Source organism: Pygocentrus nattereri, chromosome 16 (assembly GCF_015220715.1).
Source record: "Pygocentrus nattereri isolate fPygNat1 chromosome 16, fPygNat1.pri, whole genome shotgun sequence".
Lineage (NCBI taxonomy): Eukaryota > Metazoa > Chordata > Actinopteri > Characiformes > Serrasalmidae > Pygocentrus > Pygocentrus nattereri.
Window position 1 is genome coordinate 13,861,889 of NC_051226.1, and position 22,507 is coordinate 13,884,395.

Sequence of the window (22,507 nt, forward strand, 5' to 3'; positions counted from 1 at the left end):
TCTGTTTGTGGTTAGGACCATCAAGGATTCTGTTAAATAGAACTATAAATAACATTCTCAGGATGATGTGTTTTATAGCACTGTATCTAACATAACATGCACATTGTAACACTCAAACAATAACACCACCATGTTTCACGTACCCCCACCTACAATTGCCAACTCTCAGCTAGCTCTGAGACCCTTCCTGATACCACGTTTCACTTGGAAATATGTAAAAATACAGAAGGAAAATGTGTTATGATTCTGAATCATGCTGTCCAACATCTCCTATAACTATTAACCACTTTTGGCAAACTTTTAGTTTAGTTCAGTTTAGTTTTACCCATAAAAGCAACAACTGCATCTCAGCTTGTTTGTCAAGGACATCATAATTCACATTACCGAGAAGCAGCATTCAACACACACCTAAAAAGTTAAGAAGATAATAAATGAAGTACTTTAGCTATCAACTGTGTGTTTATTTTCTTATTAAAACTAACAGCATTAGTCATACACCAGGCCTCACCAAGCAGACAACTCCATCCACATGCTCAATTTTTCAAGTACTTTGGGCCCCTATTATTATTCCATGGTGCAGCCTCAGAACCAATGTAAACAATTTATTGTGGGATATTGGTCATTTCTTTACACAAGCCTTCAACATTGCAATCATTCAGGGATTACTGGCATAATCAAAATGATAGTTTGAGATATATATATATATATATATATATATATATATATATATATATATATATATATATATATATATATATGAAATTGGTGAGCAATAGAGACAGCACTCCTGGCTCTACAGGCTGGTGGGTTGTACCTGTAGAATGGGCCGCGTCCACGTGGTGCTACGGTTGTTGTGGTTAACGTAATATGTTCGGCCCTTAGCGTCCTTCCTTTCCTCCCAGCCCGGTGGTAAGCCTGGAGTGGTGGCAGCATACACTGCTGATGGAGACTGAGGCAGGACATAGGAAAAACACACACATACACGTATAAACAGCAGTGCGGGGGCAGAAATACACAGCTTCCACTGAGTCAGCTCTGGAACTGCAGACTGATGGGAGATCAGGAGGATGCGCCAAAGGTCGCCACAGACATGGGGATCCAGCTTCTGCTGTTGAATGGAACTGCTTGATCACTTGCTTATGAGCGTTTGACGTAGAGTATGTGATGGAGGAACAGGTTAACGCTCCAGGACAGCCAATCAGAACAGACCTTACTTAAATATACCTGTCTTAAAGACAACAACAAAAATAGTCCATTTATTTCTGAGGGATGAAGATAAAATATTGTCAAATAAAATTAATTATAACTATTTTTGGTATAAAAACCAAATGGGGAAAATATAGAATATGGGCCCTTTAATAAACTTCACATTAGGAAAGTTTTACATGACCAGTGGCCCAGAAGATCAGTGGAGAACACTGTATAAAATGGAAGAGAATGAAAAATGAGTGCTCTAAAATCTATCGTACCACTCCAGCACAACATGGCGATAACAAAAAACAGAAAAAAAATAAAAAGGCACAATAAATGAGGGAAGTCCAATAATGAAGAGCAAACATTGACACAGGATATTTGAGGGAGCACTGGTTATATTTTCACCCTATTCCTAAGTGCATAAATTTAAAATAAAGCATAAAAAAATAAAACAAAAAAGGAGGAATAGTGTACTGATGGACATAGAAGATGCGTGTGAACATCACCAAAGAGTCCTCTAACCATTAGCATGATGGCACCAAGGAGCCAAGATAAATAATTAAATAAAGGACAAAAACAAAAATAATGAGAGAAAAGATGCAGGTATGGAGGAATAATAAACACGTGGACATTATCAAGGATGTCTGTGTCTCTTAGCATGATAGCACCAAGCAATAGAACAACAAATAAAAAGAAACAAAGGAACCAAAGAATACCAGAGGGAGAGAAAAGAAGAGTGTGGCAGAGATATGGAGGAAAAGTGCACATATGGAGGTAGAATATATACATGTGGACATTACCATATGCTCCTCTACGCCTGTGACCGTTTGGGCTCGGGATCGTCTGGACTGGGAGCTCTGCTGGCAAACAACAGCTGAGTTACGAATGGGCCGTGAGGGGGGGCAGAGGATTGTGAGTTGGGGACAGAGAGGTGGGCTGCAGATGGGTGCGGGCAGCAGGGGTTTTTTCTTAAGAAAGGTTTAGAATCAAGAGGGGGTGATTTTGTGATCAGGTGTGTTTGGAGTTGGGAGTGAATTAGTGAAGTCAGCTGTGTCCAACTGCTCTGTCCAGAAATGTGCTCTTTTCTAGATACTGTTGCATTGTTGGACAAAATTAAAAGAATGTTGGCAAAAATCAACTTAATGAGAACCTGAAGCACACAATTTCTGGTAAAAATACATAAATGTTTTATTAAGTTTAAATGATATTTTATATGTTTATGTATTTTACTGTTGCTGGCCAGCCTATTTCTTTCTCTGTCTCTACATACAGTCATACATCAAACACCTGGTTAAATCACGTTTTACTAATTTTCTAAGTAAAATGAAGTGAACATATCCTCTACAGAGACATTTGCCTGCAAGTATCAGTGCACAATTTATAATTAATCTGAAATAAAGTTTATTATCAGCATAATAAATCAGTTTAACACAATGGAAAAAATAGTGTATACATGTTAGATGATGTGTTAATTTATTTTCAATAAAACTATTTATTCAGGGGCACCTAAACTTTTGCATATGACTGTGTATGGCGAGTTCATGCTACATTAGCTATTGGTGTTGGGAATAACATTAACTTAGCAAGCAATGTTAAAACTTTCTGCTTCGCTAAAAACTTGCATGACAAGAATCCAATAATTTACGTTTACATGCACTCTCAGTAATCTGATCATAATCAGATTCTGCAGTTATCTGATTATTCAAATGGTCAGGTAAACAGTATACTCTGATTTCTTAGACTGAAGAAAGGTCTATAAATCTGTCTAAGAGAGCTAGATTTTCGCTCATTAATCAGATTTCTCAGTGCTGTAAACTCTTACTCTGATTTCTTTCGGATTTGTCAGTCTGCACGTGTGAAACAGATACCAGAAATAAGTGAGCAGCGGTACCGTGAGACACCTTTGGAGCAACGCTGAAACTAAACACATGCTTGATGAAATGAAGGATTTAAACATTCTTCATCTTCTAGATGATGTATGTTCATTTTTTTCAGGAAAAATGGCATGAAAAAAAGTCTATTGGCTGGTTGTAAAGCAGAAATCTGATTACTGTGCGACTCATGTAGACCTAGAGTTCCCCATTATCTGATTATTTAAGTGCATGTAATCACGTTGATCTGACAAAGTCTGATTTTCTGTAGTTATTGGATTATTAAGTATATGTAAAGCTGCGCAACGCTACCTCACAAACTGCAACAAATGAAATGTCTAATTATTAATTATGTTATTATGTATTTTAAGTTGATGCACAACAACTTATCATTGAGGTTTTTGCCGATGTTCTTTAGATATGTCCAACCTTGCAACAGTAGCTATAAAAGGATGCATGTCTGGGTGGAGCTGGACATCTTGATTTAAAGAATGGAGGGGGTTTGGGGTGGTGGGGTTGATCTGGTGGACAGTGCAGTGAAAGAGGTTCTGGAGGTGGGTGAGAAAATCAAGCTGATTAGACTCAAAGAGGCTTCTTGCAGGTTTAGGCACCAATAACCAGGTGAGCGATTATACTGGATTACACATACATAATGACTGGAGAATGTGAGGAGGGTGAAAAACAGGAGGATTATTTATGATTGGATCAAACAATGCATTTGAGACAAGATTATTATGAATTAGATTATTACTGTATATAAGGCTTGGTCTTATTAGTCATAGTGATCCACCAAAATGAAACTGGCCCAAATTAAAATCACATCTTTTTAACCACTACTTCCAGTTCTGATCAGCATTAAATGATCTGTAAAAGCATTTATCTTAGTGTACTGCTGTAATAATGTAATATTTCTGTAAAGATTTTCAGCACTTCTATAAGGTTTTTGACCAAAAATGGTAACATCTTATTTTAAGATTACTGTGTAGAAGCCTTGTATAAGTTCACCTTGCCTTTAACTAACATTCAGCTGAATATCTATTAATGGCAACTTTAGTGTTCTTTAGTGTTCATATTCTATTAAATATAACTATTAAATATAAAATAGAAAAATTTAATATAAAATCTACCAAACGACTAAACAACAAAAGTTAAGATGTAAACAAAGCCATTCAGAAAAGTTATTGATATTAAATGCTTCATTCTAAGAACTTATAGAACCGCTCTCAACGGTGGTGAAAGGAACCAGATGTCTGAAGTGTTTAATGCCTCTAAAGGCTTCCGCACAGAGAGTTATTACACGGAATTTAAAATAAAATTTGTTCATGGCAGAGAGGTACATCCAGGATGTTGAGGCAAAATAGCAGTAAGTGTGAAAACTTTCTTTGGAGACTATTTTACAAAACGTATAAAAACTGCAATGACCCATTTCACATTAAACTGCCCTGAATGACTTTGTTTACAACTTAACAAGTCAATACCCTTTAATGTTTACTTAAAACCTGAATCTAACCCTACTAATGATGGTGAGTTTCAGCAGATAGTTTGTTAACCATTAAAAAGTCTGTCCATAATCTATTTGTGGTGAAAAATGGTGGCTAAAATTTCAGTGCATCTCTATAAGAGGATCTTGCATCATATATGTTACTTTGCATGGTTGATCACCCCCCCAAAAAAAAAAAAAAAAAAAAAAAATTCTGTCTAAAATAAGGTCTTATTATCTAAATGATTAAGACTCAAACTGTTACTGTTTTGCTCTACAAGAGTTGTGGCAAACGCAAACAGCAGCATTCCTTTATTTTGTGAACACAAACGCACTGTATACACCCATAACTGCAATGCAAGAAAAAACGTCAGAGCCTGTTCTACAAGAGACAAGCCATTCAAAGGCAAGTAAAACTGACACACTGACCTAATACAGTTGCTGTCATTAGCTTTACAAATTAAATTTATCCCTGAGAAACCAGCTTAAAGCACAGCGCTGTTTATAGTCACCTGTGATGTTGGTAAAATTACACCAGAAAATCTTTCCATCACAAGAAACAGAAGATTTTCTTAATGGAGCATCATGTTATGTCAGCAGTACATAAACACAGCTCTATTGTGGCCGCCTTAGCCTGCAGGCAGATATGCATTCTAATATCAGATAATGCAAAAATAACTATAAATAAATACTGAGGGAAAAAAAAAAAACACTTCTGGGCACAAGATGAACAGAGAGAGGCTCTGACCAATAGCTGCAAGACTGCAAATCACACAATTGGGCCTGACGTAACTGGAATTTTACTGTAGCTAAAAATGTTTAAAGTTAAAGCTTCCTACATCAGATTTTTTGTTTAAAAATAAAATATAGTACCATTACTGGATCATTCTAAAATATAGGGACCACGTCATAGGTCTTTACGTATTAACATCGCACGCACAGACTCAAACAGAAGATCCAGATTGATGTTTAGTTCTCAAATGAAAAACCAACATTACACTGAAACTATATGAAGTAGTAGGACTTTACAGATTAGTTCAATCAATACTATAATTGTTTTTCTGAATAATTTCACACAAATGCTATAGTTTCACATATGTGAACCACACTGCACTGAAATACACTGCTCAAAAAATAAAGGGAACACTCAAATAACACATCCTAGATCTGAATGAATGAAATATTCTCATTGAATACTTAGTTCTGTACAAAGTTGAATGTGCTGACAACAAAATCACACAAAAATCATGAATGGAAAACAAATTTATTAACCAATGGAGGCCTGGATTTGGAGTCACACACAAAATTAAAGTGGAAAAACACACGACAGGCTGATCCAACTTTGATGTAATGTCCTTAAAACAAGTCAAAATGAGGCTCAGTATTGTGTGTGGCCTCCACGTGTCTGTATGACCTCCCTACAACGCCTGGGCATGCTCCTGAGGATGGTCTCCTGAGGGATCCCCACCCAGACCTGGACTAAAGCATCCGCCAACTCCGTTACAGTCTGTGGTGCATTGTGGCGTTGGTGGATGGGGCGAGACATGATGTCCCAGATGTGCTCAATCGGATTCAGGTCTGGGGATCGGGTGGGCCAGTCCATAGCTTCAATGACTTCATCTTGCAGGAACTGCTGACACACTCCAGCCACATGAGGTCTAGCATTGTCCTGCATTAGGAGGAACCCAGGGCCAACCGCACCAGCATATGGTCTGAGGATCTCATCTCGGTACCTAAAGGCAGTCAGGCTACCTCTGGCGAGCACATGGAGGGCTGTCCGGCCCTCCAAAGAAATGCCACCCCACACCGTTACTGACCCACTGCCAAACCGGTCATGCTGAAGGATGTTGCAGGCAGCAGATCTCTCTCCACGGCGTCTCCAGACTGTCACGTCGGTCACATGTGCTCAGTGTGAACCTGCTTTCATCTGTGAAGAGCACAGTGCGCCAGTGGCGAAGTTGCCAATCCTGGTGTTCTCTGGCAAATGCCAAGCGTCCTGCACGGTGTTGCACTGTGAGCACAACACCCATCTGTGGACGTCAGGCCCTCATACTATTCTCATGGAGTCGGTTTCTAACCGTTCATTTTGCAGGGCTCTGGCAGTGCTCCTCCTGTTCCTCCTTGCACAAAGGCGGAGGTAGCGGTCCTGCTGCTGGGTTGTTGCCCTCCTACGGCCTCCTCCACATCTCCTGGTGTCCTGGCCTGTCTCCTGGTAGCGCCTCTAGCCTCTGGACACTACGCTGACAGACACAGCAAACCTTCTTGCCACAGCTCGCATTGATGTGCCATCCTGGATGAGCTGCACTACCTGAGCCACTTGTGTGGGTTGTAGAGTCCGTCTCATGCTACCACGAGTGTGAAAGCACCACCAACATTCAAAAGTGACCAAAACATCAGCCAGAAAGCAGAAAGGTACTGAGAAGTGGTCTGTGGTCCACACCTGCAGAACCACTCCTTTATTGAGTGTCTTGCTAATTGCCAATAATTTCCACCTGTTGTCTATTCCATTTGCACAACAGCATGTGAAATTGTCAGTGTTGCTTCCTAAGTGGACAGTTTGATTTCACAGAAGTTTCATTTACTTGGAGTTATATTGTGTTGTTTAAGTGTTCCCTTTATTTTTTTGAGCAGTGTAGTTTACTGTGTAATGTTACTTGCAAATTGTCCAAAAAAGTGCAAGTTTTCTTGTCTTGATACAGATGTGGAAACCTTTTCGGTTTAATATTCCTTTCACTTTGACATTTCCTCTGTAAAGTTAATTAAGCCTAATGAGCGTTATTTATTTAAAGCACTTCACTTAAGGTCAGCATCTAACCATCTACCATGCTAGAACTACTTAATCACTCTACAACCCTTCTTGGGGTAGATATGTTCAAGCTAGATATATTATAGGATTCATACCACAGTGGTGAGACTGCTGGTTCAGGCTAGATATGTTACAGGATTCATTAGTTTTTTCCTCCCTCTAATATCCCACCCAGCACTTTCTGCTGATAACAGTACTCTCTAAGTATAACAGAACAATGAAAAAGAAAACATTCCCAAATACAAAGTAATAATCTGCATCAACACTGTAAATAGTTGTTTAAATGGTGGGTAACAGTTTTTGTTAGGTTAATAAGCTTTTGAAGAATAATCAGGCTGTTTGTGCTTCACTCTTTTCTGAGGATAACATGCCTAACTGGGACAAAAATAAATAAACAAATAAATAAAAAATACAATCTAAACTACATTTCCCAGAATCCCTTCTTGGTCTTCAGAAACTCTGTCACTAGCCCTTGTATCCTTAGGAGAAGTGAGATGGCAGAGATAACTACAGATAACTGACAATAGCCAAGTCCAGAAATACACACACACACACACACACACACACACACACACACACACACACACACACACACACTCCCTAAACCTTCTGGGTCGTGGGGGATGCTGGAGCCTATCCCAGCTGTTGTCCAGAAATACAGCGAAAATACATTTCTCTGATAAACAAACATGAAGAGGAAAAAATGTTTACATTTTTACAAGACCTCAAGTCCTCATCAGCACCCAAGGTTACCCACAGCTCAAAACAGCAACTATTTCAGTTTTCACTTCAGACAAATTCCTCTAACCACCGTTAAAAAAAAAAAAAATAAAAAAAATCAAAGAATAACATGCTTGACTGGGACACAAATAAACAACACTAAGTTTCCCAGAATCCCCTCTCAGTCTTCAGAAACTCTGTCACTAGCCCCTGTATGTTAATTACAAGTGAGATGGCAGAGATAGTGCAGCTAGCTCTAGGCTAACCGGGCTAACTACTCTAGCTGAAGTTAGCTAAGGCCAGAAATACAGAAAAAAAATTCTATAAAAAACAAAAATGAAGAAGACAATACCTTTCGTGGAGGACGTCAAATCAAGGCATCCAAAACTACTGGTTAGCTGTAGTGCTAACTAGTACACCTACACACAGCTCAATACAACAATTTTAGTTTTGACTTTAAACAAATTCCTTTAACCACCATAAAAATAAAAAAACTTTGAGGAATAATATGCTGGACTGGGACAAAAACCAAACATACTACATTTCCCTGAATCAGTCCTCATAATTGCTATCACTAGCAAGTGTCTCCTCATGAGAAATGAGAAGGCAGAGGTAGCATGCTAGCTACATTCAGAAATACAGTGGAAAAATATAGTTTTCTGACAATCATGCTGGCACATCTTTCACTGAAGAGAAAATGCTACGTGTAAAAGATGACGAGCTGCCATCAGCATCCAGCAGTGTACCATTTAAGTGTAGCGCAAAATGTTACACCTCCTACCTCCAGCTCAGTGCAACAGCTATTTCAGTTTTTACTATAACTTTAGACCAATTTCTATAAGCACCACAAAAATTTTTATTTAAAGAATAATATGCTTGACTGAGACAAAAAACAAACCCTGAACTACATTTCCCAGAATCCCCTCTGAGTCCTCAAAAACATGATCGTTAGCCCCTGTAGCCTCCCAGCCACACACAGAGCCACACACAGAGCCACACACAGAGCCACACACAGAGCCACACACAGAGCCACACACAGAGCCACACACTGTCAGTCTTACCTGCTGGAGAACGACATGGCCTGATCATCTAAAGTTTCATTATGAAATGAAAAATGAAGGTTGTAAAAAGAAGCCTCAGACACTCCTAATAGCCTGACCCTGAGATCTAAAACAAATAAACAAACAAATACATACATAAATAAAGCTTTTCTTCCTCATTAGAAAAGTATAACAGAACAGCTGGCAAAGTCAAACGTACAAAAATGCAGACCAGCCGGCCACGAGGCTTCTCAAACACACTGACTCACACACGGCGAGCGATTACGCTGATGCTCCACCTCTGACAGGCCGAACCTCACTGCTCCGACTCCACAGCTAAATATATACCTATAAACAACTCAGACACACGGAGCCCCACAGCCACTCTGATGTGTTTCCACACAACAGTGGAGAAAAACAGGTATGATGGGCGGTTCTCAGATCAGGAGCGCAGTGTAGCACTGCCATGTGCAGGGATGCCACACTCCTGACACTGTGGCTCAGGCATAAGCATAAGCTGGTTCATGGCCAAGGAGCAATGATGAAAACAGACACAAATCTCATTTTAAACCCTCAAGTTCTCATACAGTTATGGATGAGGATGTTTGCTTGTTTACCCCTTTAACTGGCCACTGCACTGTCAAAAAATTGAAAAGCATTTTTTAATTTTGTTTTTCTTTGAAGATGTACACACTGCCAGCACTGTCCCATTTCTCTGAGCACCACAATAGACCACTCTGTATTTTCTTATTACTGCTTTAAATTAAACCTACAACTAGACAACAAACAACAATGTAGCTTTAAGTTCATAACAAGAAAGAGACAGTCTAAAATTATTACAGATATAAACAGACAAATGCTAATGTACTCTTACTCCAGCTAATATTACTAGCCTGTGGTGACAGGTTGTTTGAGGCAACGATTTCAGCAATTTCTTGCTGATTTTCATGTAATTCTTGCCTTTGCTTGTTGACGACTGGTGCTTGCCTGTCTGCCTATTTGTGACCTTTGCCAGTGGAAACTCATCCAGTAAAACTATAATAGAATTTTTGTCGGTTAATTAAAAGTTATACTGAAAATTAAATAATAGATAAGTCACTAACTTGGCTAATTGCAGGGTTACTAAACGAAAAGCTATTTGTAAGTCAGTTTTTATTTGTGACATGAAACCAACTGATCGGAAAGAGCCCATCAGTACTAGCAAGCTCATAGCAAAAGACTGGGTGCAACAAATTCTTCAGAGGTCTCCAGTCCAATTATATTCATATTTCCAACGGTGTTGTGAAAAACATGGGGAGAAGGAGAAAAAGAAAAAAAAAAAGCAGTAATTAACAACCCTAACAAATTCACGTAATGACTCTGGAAGTTTTATTCTATTACATTTACACAAGTAGAGTGTAAAATGGACTTTAGCTCAACGTTTCCCATTTCTTTCGTTGTGACTTGAGCTGTGTTACTGTAGCATTTTATACTGTCTGTAACATGATGCTGTGCATCCTGTGTGTGTTGGCCATTAGCTACATTAGCTTCACAGCTCCAACATAAAACAAACAGTGAAATTTAAATGTCACTGTAAATCTTGGCTTATTGGCTACATTTGGGCTGAGCGTGAAAGTTTAAATGTGATTTTCTTGCCAAACTGCTGCTTTAAAAATCCACTCAACACAAACAGGAGGATGGGTGTCCCTACGACTAAACTACAACAGTGGTGTTAACTCACTCTCTCTCACTGAGGATTCACCACAGAAAGTTCAAGGATTCAGACTTAATCTGTGTGCAAAGTGTCCAGAACAAAAGCAACACCAAATTTAAATGTACCATCACAGGTTCATACAAGTAAAGTTGCCACCCTGCAAGTGTTTAAAAAAACAGCCTCATGACTCACACGCTCACTTTCATCCTGCATTTTTCTTAGGCAGAAATCATTCACACAAAAGCTGCAGCAAATTACACGAATACCAGGATGAATTGCTCCTGTCCACAAGCAAACCATTTAGCCGTGGATTACAGAGCATTCTAGGTGTTCAATTGAAAAATCACTGTCAAATGAAATATCTTGTCATGACTCATTCAGGAGTGTGAATGAGAGGAGAGGGAGTGTTTGTTAGTGAATCACAGAGAAGGAAAGTGTGTGAGTTGATCATGCGGAGAGGAAGGGAGCAAGGAACAGAGGAAGAAAAGCGTACCATTGGAGGGGGAGGCTGGGCCTGGTCACTGACGCCATCGGTCATACTGGAGGAACGCAGTCTGGATGAGAGGAGTGACTGAGAGAGAGAGAGAGAGAGAGAGAGAGAGAGAGAGAGAGAGAGAGAGAGATTATATAATCACTATAATTATGGTTAAGGTAATTGTTATCACTATCATTATTACCTTTACACCGGTTATATTGTCATTTGAACATGTTCAACAAACAGTTAAACTGTTAAGCACTGTTCTTCTTCATAGTTTCTTCCACCAGTAATGTAGAGTAAAAGAGACTATTGTTGATTAGCAACCAATGGAATGATACAGTAAATTATTAGTAATAAGGATACTGATCATAATAATCATAATAATAATCATAATAATAAACAATACATTTGTTGTTATTATTGTTGATGTCATCCTGCTGTACCATTACTGTTACTGTACCTGCTATAAAAATATATGCTTTGGCAGTACTGTACTTGAAACAGTCATGCCAATAAAGCTTTCTTGAGTTTCATTAAAGGTGAACTGCACCGTTTTTTCTACATTTCTAAATAATTCAGTGGTGGTTCATTTTTAGAGAAACTTACAGACTCAGATTTCTATACAGTGGTAGTGATAAGAACCAGGGGTCGCCATGACTACAACACAAATACAGCCATTTTATGTACTGTCCAAAACCACCAATGAACCTAGATGTTGTCCGAATTTTTATATGTAATGTTGATGGTAAAATAGTGGAAAAAAAAAAGTTTTTTGAGGGATTATTTTGTATATTGTATTATTTTGCCTTACAGTGCCTTGCATGTACTCCTCTGCCATGAACAGAACCAAATAAATGGATTAACAAGACTTAATCACAAAACCATCGTAAAACAATGTCTCGGGCCTTAGGCAGCATAAATTCATAACCATTTTCGGTCGTAACGTCCTGTGAGGGAGCTTTCAGAGGGGGACGTCTGGTTCCCATCACTACCACTGAACAATTCTGACTCGGTAAGTTTGTCTAGAATGTAGCATTTCACTCCAAAACACTCTGAACGACTCCATCTACATATCAACCATTTAATTATGTAGAACCATTGAAAAATTGAATTAACTGTAATTTAATGGAATAAAAAATGCATCCAGACACTGATCTGAATGCAGCAATTCGATTACATCAATTCTGGGAGGACAGAATCAATTATAATACTAAACAATACAGTTTGTAGTCATTTCATTGCCAAAATAAAATTGAACCAGACTGTTCTAAGGTCAAAAAACAAAAACAAACAAACAACTTAATGTATGATTCACATCTTACTCTTGTGTAAACATTTCCTCCAGGCACATCTGTGAGTTCACTGTACTTTTCAAAATAATTAAAAAGAAATTAAATCTATAAAACCTAAATAACTGAAATGTAGTAATGCAGTGAATTCAGTCCTGCAGACCATAACAGTATTGACATAAACAGGCCTGATATTTACACTACACTGTTAGAAATAAAGGTTCTGTGCAGGTACATTTTTTGATCATCAAGGTACAAACAATAAATGTTAACATAAAAAGGTACAAGTGTGGTTTTAAGGTCCAGTTGTGAACCCCAAATAAGTTTTTCCAGGTGAAAAGTATGCATTTGTACCTTTTCATGTCCTAATGTTTTAAAACAGAACAATATAACAAAAACCCTGGAGATGAGACGGGGTGCGTGGAGTCAGTACAATTTAGAAAATATAACTTCAATGGATTATGGTACAGTTATGTTCCCTGACTAAAGGTACTGAGATGTACCCTGGGGGCATCACCCCAGTAACAAGAGGGGTACTGCCCCAATGAAAGTTTCATGCCTTCTTTTTCTGAGAGTGTAGACGTAGATATATTGAGTTTGCAGAAAACAAGTTGCGATCTTAAGGAGAGTGAAATTTTTCCTGGTAGATTCTCTCTTTCCACCCCATCCCTGCATCCCTCCGTCTCTTCTGCAGCCTGTGCTAAAAGTCAGCATGAATGCACTGGAGAGCGTGAGAGAGAGCAATCATGCTAGGCTAATATTCACACTTCAGCTGAAATACTGTATAATGTGAAAAGTTCTTTGACAGCACAAATGTTCAGTCATTACCAACAATCGCTCATGAAAGAGTTTCACAGATTACAAAGCATCAATTCACCCTAAAGCACAAACTATTCCATTGATTAATGAGTTCACCTATCCACCCAAATACCCAACCTTTCCTATATTCTTTCACTCAACCATTCACCTCCTCTATTCTATTAATCTATTCTTTAATTTATTTGTTCATTCATTCATCTATCCATTCATCCACCCATCCTTTCTTCTATTCATTCACTCAACCATCCATCCCATCCACCCTCTCATATACTGCTTTATTCATTAACTCATCGGTCATTTGTTCATTCACTGAATCATCCATCCCTTTCTTTCATTCATTAATCTGTTAATTTATTCGCTCATTCAACCATCCATTCTCTTATGGTTTCATTCGTTCAGTCACCCTCCCTTCCATTTATTCAATCATTTACATTTTATATTTATGGCATTTCGCTGACGCTCTTATCCAGAGCGACTTACAATTTGATTGTTTTACACAAGTCATCCATTTGTTGATTTGATGATTGTTTTACATCATCCATCTATCCTATATTTATTAATTCATGAATCAATCCATCTATCCTCTCTTTATTTATTTACCAATTCGTCTGTTCTTTAATTCACCCATTAATTCATCTTCTCCTCCACTCATTCTTTCAACCATCCATCCATCTTCAATTAATTCATTCACTGCCTGTATTCATCCATCCATTCATCCATTTTTCCCATCCCATTGTGTTCTAATCCCTCAACCCTCTCGTTCCTCACCCCAGCCGTGCTGGTTCCAGGGATTTCTCCGTTGGTGTCTGGGGTGAGTGACAGCCTCAAGCTGATTTCCTCGGAAAACTCCGGAGTGCTGTACTGGTTGTGAATGGGTGTGGCAGAGGAGGGGCCAGGTATAGCCTCGCCCATCAGGGTCGGGTCCTCTTCAGTGATTGGGTCCCACGACTGAAAGAGGAGGAGTTAATTCAACAACACACAAAAAAACAGCAAGTACATCGAGAGACGATTTGTTTTGGCATAATGGGACTACATTAAATAAAAGCTAAACACAATCTCTTCCTCTTTCTCACGTACTAAAATAAAAACTCGAAAACCAAACTGGGTGAAAAGTAAATGTCTGGCAGCGTCAGAGCAACAGAATAATTAAGTGTACCACTGAAACATCTGTACAGTGCTGTAATGTACTGTCTACTGTAGACCTAGAACAAACAGAAAAAGCCTTATTTTTACAGTCAAAAGTTTCAAACAAAAACTGAAGGTGTCAATTTAGATGAATCCCTAATTAATTTTTAAATTTAGTATAATACACAACTATAAAACCTGAGTAATGACCACAACCGTAATTATCTCCTGAGGTTTAAGAGGCTGCTATTGATATTATGATTTTATGAGGTCAGACACACATCGTCCAGGTCTCTGGGGTCAAGGTGTTCGTTCTCCAGGTCCTCACTGATATGGCGGCGGGAGCGAAACACTCTGTGAGCTTCCTGATTAATCTGCCGTTGCTGGTTATCATTCTCCGTCTCTGACACCACATCACTGAAATGACAAGAGACAACAGCAAACCATCACAGTTAATACAGCCACTACAGCTGCACCAAATCCATCAAATACCACTCTTTATATCTAACAACTACTTACTAAGTTTGCTTCTCTAGTTTTGTACAGGAGCTAAGAAGTAATGGAAGCTTATACCCACCAATTATCATTGTGTAAACTGTACATCTAAATCCATTACACACTCACCTCAGACATAGGAGTGAAGTCCAGTTATCTCAAACAGACTCACTTATGCAGTTTCTGACTCTTTAACACACTGATTAATATAAAAAAGGACTACACAGCTAAAATGAGTACCAGCCATATTGATTTCTATAGCTATTTTTATGATATTCATAATGCTATAGTTAATACAATGCTAATTTGTGGTTATAACATTTCATTACTTCTTAACTACACTAGCCTTGTAGCTCCTGTGCAAAACTAAAGTAACAAACTTCAGCCATGTGAATTACATTGGAGTGTTTTTTTTTTTCTTAACATTTTCCTAAACATTTTCATATTTTCATTCATCCTCCTTTGGTTTCTACATCACAAAAGCTAAGGGTGATCAAACCTGCTTCTCTACCGCCCTGCTGAGTTCAGCCCCAACAATAATGTAACACGACCAGTTCTCTGAGCCATTCAGGTGCTCCTGAATCAAGTATGTGATTTGGGCTGGAACGAAAGACTGCAAATCTCCTGACTTCCAGAAACAGGCTTGGGCATCTACAGCAACATTTACTGAAATTCACTGTTTTCAATTATATAAAACTGCTTTTGCTGCAGTTACTTGCATGAAGTTATGTTAGCATGATGTTACAACTCAACAACTTCACAAGTTTAAATTAACTATCAGGAAGTGAGCACAGGATGCGTACACAGCGCTGGGTCTTTTCCACTGCGTGGTGCGGTTGTTGTGGTTGACGTAGTAAGTCCGGCCGAGATTGTCGACCTTCTCCTCCCAGCCCGGAGGTAATGGAGGCAGGAGCTGCTGAGGTCTCCGCGAGCCATGATCCACAGCATCAACATCCCAACCCTGAGAGAGAGAGAGAGAGAGAGAGAGAGAGAGAGAGAGAGAGAGAGAGAGAGAAGAGAGAGAGAGAGAGAGAGAGAAAGAGAAAGAGAGAGAGAGAAAGAGAAAGAGAAAGAGAGAGAGAGAGAAAAAGAGAGAGAGAAAGAAGAAAGAGAGAGATTAGAAGATGGTTAATCACGAGCAGTAAAACTTCTCTAAGGTGAGTCAGCCCTGACTCAGTAGATAAAGGCATCAGTACAGGTCCTGCACAGTTATATAACACAGCTGTTAAAACAAATGAAAAAAAAGTATCATCTTCAACAGTTACAAAAAAAGCATAAAATTCATGTTTAATGTATATTGAGGTACCAAGCTTTAATTTCAGGTAATTCTGAATAGTTTCCGTGGGTTCATTTTTCCTGAAATTTCACACAAAGTAAGGGCCAAATGAGAAAAATGGAGATTTTGTTCGACAAAGACATTCACGTGGAAATCATGTCAAAAATAAGAGTTATATTTTGCACATATGTAACCATAAATAAAATAATAATAATCATTACCATCATCATTTTCACCATTATCATCACTATTACTATAATGAGAGAGAGAGAGAGAGAGAGAGAAGCACAAGTAAAAGGTAGCAGTAAATCCTGACCTCTGCCTCCTCCCTCATCTCAGTGCTGTCCTCCTCCTGAGCTCCATTCTTAGGCAGGTAGGCCATCTTCAACCGCAGGTAACCCTTCACCCGAGACTTATGACTGCAATGTACGTACACACACACACACACACACACACACACACACACACACGGTTAACAAAGGGAAGTAAAAATGTTAAACAAACCCGACACATTAAAACAAAATCACGTTCCGATCTCTGGAGGCAAGATACAAATGATAATGATTATAACCTGCTACACTCTGATTACTATTAATCTGTAACATTGCCAAGTCCACTGATTCCATTTAAAAATGATGCTAATTTTTGCAGAAATACATATAGTTCTGTGCAAAAGCCATAGACCCCTAAGCAAATTGTTTACAATCATTTAGCTGAATGTAGTTGTGTTTTGCCAGTAAAATACTGTAACATTTTAATAAACATAAATAAACACTGTAAACATTTCACTAAACACCGTAAACAGTGAGACGTCTCATGAGCTGGTTAGAACAACAGAGACGTGGTTTCTGACTTCTCACTGCACTCTAGCTATTGTAGCACAATTGATTTGATTTAATGAAGTATTGTTTTGATCAATTAAGACAGTAGAATAACCACAAATAAGACCAGGCTGCCTCTGGGATGTTTGAAAATGGTTAATTAAACACAAACATACATAAAATCACTAATTATTGTATCAATGTCATCTGTATTTATTCCAGCTTTAGTCCTGTTCCTTAATTCAAAATAAACACTTGTGTAAAAGAGTGCTACATCTTTAAAGATTATCATTACTTTATTATTTTCAGCAAAGCAGTGTTTTGCTCATCCAGCTGATCACAGTAAACACCTTTGTTTGCTGCCACAAGGTGTGAGCCTGAAGATGAGTGTACATTCAGACACAAAATGCTCAGAGGCCTCAATAATCAGCAACAAACTAACAACAAACAGCAAAAGTCGTTAACAGTCCTCTGACTGCAAAACAGATCTAAACTCATTAAAATGAAACAGCTCCGGGATATACAGTCATATTCAACCATACCCCCCCACCCTGTCATTTTTCAGCACATTACAGTAAATAATTTCTTATTATTTTTGGAAAAAATACATCACAGTATGTGGCTTGTTTAAAAATTATGGCACATTTCATATTTTATCAGCAAATAAATAAAAATTTTGCATTACAGTATGTTGAAATATCATATTCATGTTTGTTCTCTGTAGAAGATGTTTATTTTCACTTGGAAAGTCAACAAAACATGACTGACCTGGAGTCTTCAAACTTCTTCCTAAGACTGTACATATCAGACATCAAAACAAACTTCTGACCTCAGAGATCTGATTACAGTTCTCTAGGAAATGTTTCGGAGCATCATGCTCTTAAATATGTGCTAATGATTTGCCATTATTAAAAAAAAAAAAAGTGGATAAATAATAAAAATAATAAAAACAAACAATAAATAAAAAAACAAACAAATATTTTTACATTTAAAAAGAGTTTTCCTTCAACAGAAAAACAAGCATTAAAAAAACTACTTTTCTAAATATTACTATATTATAAATAATTTTAGCACTCCTAAACTGCAGCAATTACATTGCCACATTCAGAGTGCTGCATTTTCACATCTCTAGTCACTCTTGCTGATTTTTCTTGCCATTCTGATAATGTCATACGATCACTGACCTTCTAGGCCGCAGCAGGAAGTCTTTAAACGTGTACGGCCGCTCCATCGCTGGATCCTCAGTCTACAAACATACACAAGATCTCAAAATAAACAAACAAACAAAATGACAACCAGCTCTATTACTCCATGAGTCTATAAATGTTCTAGCTGAGAACAGTGTGGACCTATTAGCCCAAAGGAGGGGGGCTTTAGACCCAGTGGCCAACATCCAAGGCAGGCTTACGTAACTAACATCTCCCGTTACATATTCCATGCAGGCCGCAGGTTGGAGCGGCACTCAGTGAAGAGGAGCTGTCATTAGTGGCTCCGGAGGAATCGACAGAATCAGCAACTTTCCCCAGTGCTTGAGACCATAAGCAGCTGGCACAGAGAGGGGCTTTCACAACCCCCGGAGTGCACAAACAGCACCTACAGGACACTGTGAGGCATCAATCAACCTTAATGGGAGGCTTCAACTGGACAAATGAGCATTTAGGAATTTTTGAAAGGCTATGTATGGTCTGTTATTGTTCTATTGTTTTTAAGTCCATTTTGATTATTTGAACTTTCATGAAACACTGACTTCTTGATAAATTGTCAAAATAATCATTTGAATACCGGTTACTAATCAAATCAAAAAAACATTTTTTGCTTATATTAGTAATCAAGTAGTCAACCTAATATTTAAGTGAAGAACTGACTAATTAGATTTTTATGTCAATCAAATGTCAATTAAATCAAAATTTAACAAAAAAAGATTAATCATCAAAATAGTTAGCAGATAACCTGATTTCTGTTACTGTTGAAACGAAACCTCCCATCTCCATGTCTTTTCAATTCAAGGTTCCCTTTACATTGTGTGGATAATAATTCATGATGAATGGACCAATGAAAATGGCACAAATTAGTTTAGAAAAACTACTAAAAAATAATCATAAAAAAATTACATTACATTTTAAGAATGATTTTTTTTTCATCTCTCCTGTACAAATATATAGTGTATATTCACAGAGCACTGGTAGTAATAGAATACAAATAACAGCATTACATAATCAAGAAATCAAGATTAAAAAATAATAATAATAAATTCAGTTATAGTTTGAATTACATGTACATTATAAAAACAGGGTGATCCCGTGCAGGATTTCACTCAAATGTAAACCAGTCATCTTTCACTGAAATTAGGACTGGTAAATACGACACATTACTCATGTAGATTTAAAGAGGTTTTAATTTTAAGAAACAAAACCTCAGAATTCAAAAACGGTAACTTTACAGGAGAAGGAAAAACTACTTTACTTTTAATGCATGTCAGTGGGACAACAGTTTTTTCCAAGTAACTTCACGTCATTTCTTTTTTTCCATTTATCATGAAATTTACAGACGGGCATTTTCAGATTATGTCAATACCTGGAAAAAAGACAAAAATGGAGATACAAGGTTTTGTTTCCGACAACAGCAGGATCTCATATTCAGGGTGAGAAGGAAAAGCCAGTGACTTCACTTTTCCTTCACACGAGTGACTGTGCAAACTGTACAGACAACTAGGCTGAGACTGATCACTGATGACAGCAGTCAAAGCATAACCTTCTCCAGCTCAAAGCACAGAGCTTCAACTGCTCCCACTGAGCAGGAGTACTGAGTCAAGTTGGGCAGTGAATACTATTTAATGAGATTATAATCCTGAATAACTTCTACTGATGCATTCATCATGAAATGATCATACATCTTTCTTCCATCTTACTTACATTGTAAAGGGCAGCAATGTAAAATGTTTACAACATGCATATTGTTTGTAGACTCTGCTGACATGACATTAATTAAGAATCTGTTTTGTAAACATCTTGACAAACGGAAGTAACTCTGGCTCCTCTTATCTCCAGGTCTAAATTTAGCCTTTCTGGTGTGTGTGTTTGTAGCTGTGGTGTGTATTAGTGCGGTCACTGATAAGCTTGTCCACCCTGAAGGCGTGCCTCTCTTTATGGCAAAGTGAGTTTTCCTGTTTTGAGCTGCAGGAGAGCCTCTAACTCCGACCCACATGTTTACATTTCAAACGGTCTTCTTTCCACTCCCTACAGGGAGAGGGGCACTGGGGCTTTGTGTTTTAATTACAACAGCAGCCTTCCTCCTCCTCTTCATGTGAAGGGGAATTCCAAGGGTCTCACACACACACACACACAGCAGGCTTACCGGCAGATGATTAAGAGGAACATCCACCTGTCCAAGGAAGTCATCTCTGGTCTGGGGGAGAGAGAGAGAGAGAGAGAGAGAGAGAGAGAGAGAGAGAGAGAGAGAGAGGGGGGGGGGGGGGGGGGGGGGGGGAGTGTAAGTATCTGGGAGCACATTATGTAGGAACAGCATTTGAATTCCAGTGGGACTCAAGAGGGAAAACCACAGACAATAGAGGATTATACACCTGTGTGACCCCGACAGGAAAAAGTGTGATCAGCTGACAGAGTGAGAGAGAAACAGGGAGAGACCCACTGTATGATCACCCAGGTGAGGAAGGGAAGAGGGGCCAAGTTGGTGAGGGTCAGAATAGAAGGGTTTGTGTGTGAAGCTCAGCATGAATGAATGTGAAACTCTAGTCAGAAGCCTGCAATCGCATCCTATAAGCCATACAGTTAAATCACCAAGTGCCACTAGCAGGTGGCCAAGTTACGCTGGCTTGTCTAGTTTACCTGTCCAAGGTGGAAAAGCCCATTCTTGGGTCGATCGTGACCAAAGTGTCCCTGTGTGTGGAACAAACTGGTTTTAACAACAGGGACCAGCACATACTGGGTTTGAACTGAAATAATATATATTCTAGATATTAAGGGCCGTGAGACTTGATTGGGCGAATGATCATACTGAGGGTAACATTGAAAGGATAAACTAAAAATTCAACATACAATTCATCTTGAAGGAAACAGCTGGGCTGGCCCGAATAATTTGAGTACTGAAGTATTAATTTGTTACATAGATGTCCATTATTGCTATTATTGCTATCATTATTATTAGTAAGATTTGTCTTAAACAATGCAAAACATAGCATAAACAATGCAATAAAGAAAACTGCAATAGCCACTAGATAGAAAAGTTACTGTTAAAAATAAATATATTATAGCAGGTTTAGTTGAATGAATCATAAATTCATGCCAGGCATCCACGTCACCTCGTCTGGGAGCACAACCTGTATCACCTTCCATGTGGTCTTAAAAAAAATAAATCATATTTGAAAGCAGTTTAAATTAAGGGGCAAAATAACTTGGGCTAAATTAAATTAAAATCTCAGTGCAAAATCTGTAATAAAATGCTTGTACACAATGAGGCATGACATGTCTCATCATCTCAAATATGTAAGTGCAGAGACCCTTATCCGAGTACCACTCTAGTTCAACAAAAACAGCTGACATAAGATTTTTGCAGGGTCAACTTCTCACATGTACAACTGTACATGTTAAAAGTTGATGCTAGAAAAGTGTGTTGTACTGTACAAACGTTTATTCCACATAATATACAACCCCAATTCCAATGAAGTTGGGATGTTGTGTAAAACATAAATAAAAACAGAATACTGATGTGCAAATCCTTTTTAACCTATATTCAATTGAATACACTACAAAGACAAGATATTTAATGTTCAAACGGAAAAACTTAGTTTTTTGCAAATATTCACTCATTTTGAATTTGATGTCTGCAACATGTTCCAAAGAAGTTGGGACAGGGGCAACAAAAGACTGGGAAAGTTGAGGAATGCTCAAAAAACACCTATTCGGAACATTCCGCAGGTGAACAGGTTAATTGGAAACAGGTGAGTGTCATGATTGGGTATAAAGGGAGCGTCCCTGAATGCCTCAGTCGTTCACAAGCAAGGATGGGGCGAGGGTCACCACTTTGTGAACAACTGCGTGAGCAAATAGTCCAACAGTTTAAGAACAACGTTTCTCAACGTGCAATTGCAAGGAATTTAGGGATTTCATCGCCTACAGTCCATAATATCATCAAAAGATTCAAATAATCTGGAGAAATCTCTGCAAGTAAGCAGCAAGGAAGAAAACCAACATTGAATGCCCGTGACCTTCGATCCTTCAGGCGGCACTGCATTGAAAACCGACATCATTCTGTAACGGATATTACCACATGGGCTCAGGAACACTTCAGAAAACCACTGTCAGTGAACACCGTTTGTCGCTCCATCTACAAGTGCAAGTTAAAACTCTGCCATGCAAAGCGAAAGCCATATATCAACAACAC

General features: G+C 38.4%; 1 protein-coding gene across 10 annotated transcripts in view; it reads right to left on the reverse strand.

Annotated features, from left to right (window-relative positions):
• Nucleotides 1-22,507, reverse strand: part of nedd4l (NEDD4 like E3 ubiquitin protein ligase) — a 132,465-nt gene that overhangs the window by 34,127 nt on the left and 75,831 nt on the right. For 3 of the 10 annotated variants that reach the window (XM_037545982.1, XM_037545988.1, XM_037545984.1), the window contains 10 exons: nt 20,953-21,003; nt 20,462-20,512; nt 18,292-18,353; nt 16,603-16,705; nt 15,814-15,971; nt 14,797-14,932; nt 14,159-14,338; nt 11,298-11,375; nt 1,995-2,054; nt 815-949 (listed from right to left, as the gene is read on the reverse strand). In XM_037545982.1, the coding sequence (XP_037401879.1) occupies nt 815-949; nt 1,995-2,054; nt 11,298-11,375; nt 14,159-14,338; nt 14,797-14,932; nt 15,814-15,971; nt 16,603-16,705; nt 18,292-18,353; nt 20,462-20,512; nt 20,953-21,003 (1,014 nt within the window). The remainder of the gene's footprint in view (nt 1-814; nt 950-1,994; nt 2,055-11,297; nt 11,376-14,158; nt 14,339-14,796; nt 14,933-15,813; nt 15,972-16,602; nt 16,706-18,291; nt 18,354-20,461; nt 20,513-20,952; nt 21,004-22,507) is intronic. The other 7 variants (XM_037545991.1, XM_037545989.1, XM_037545986.1 and 4 more) reach the window with 4 other exon arrangements.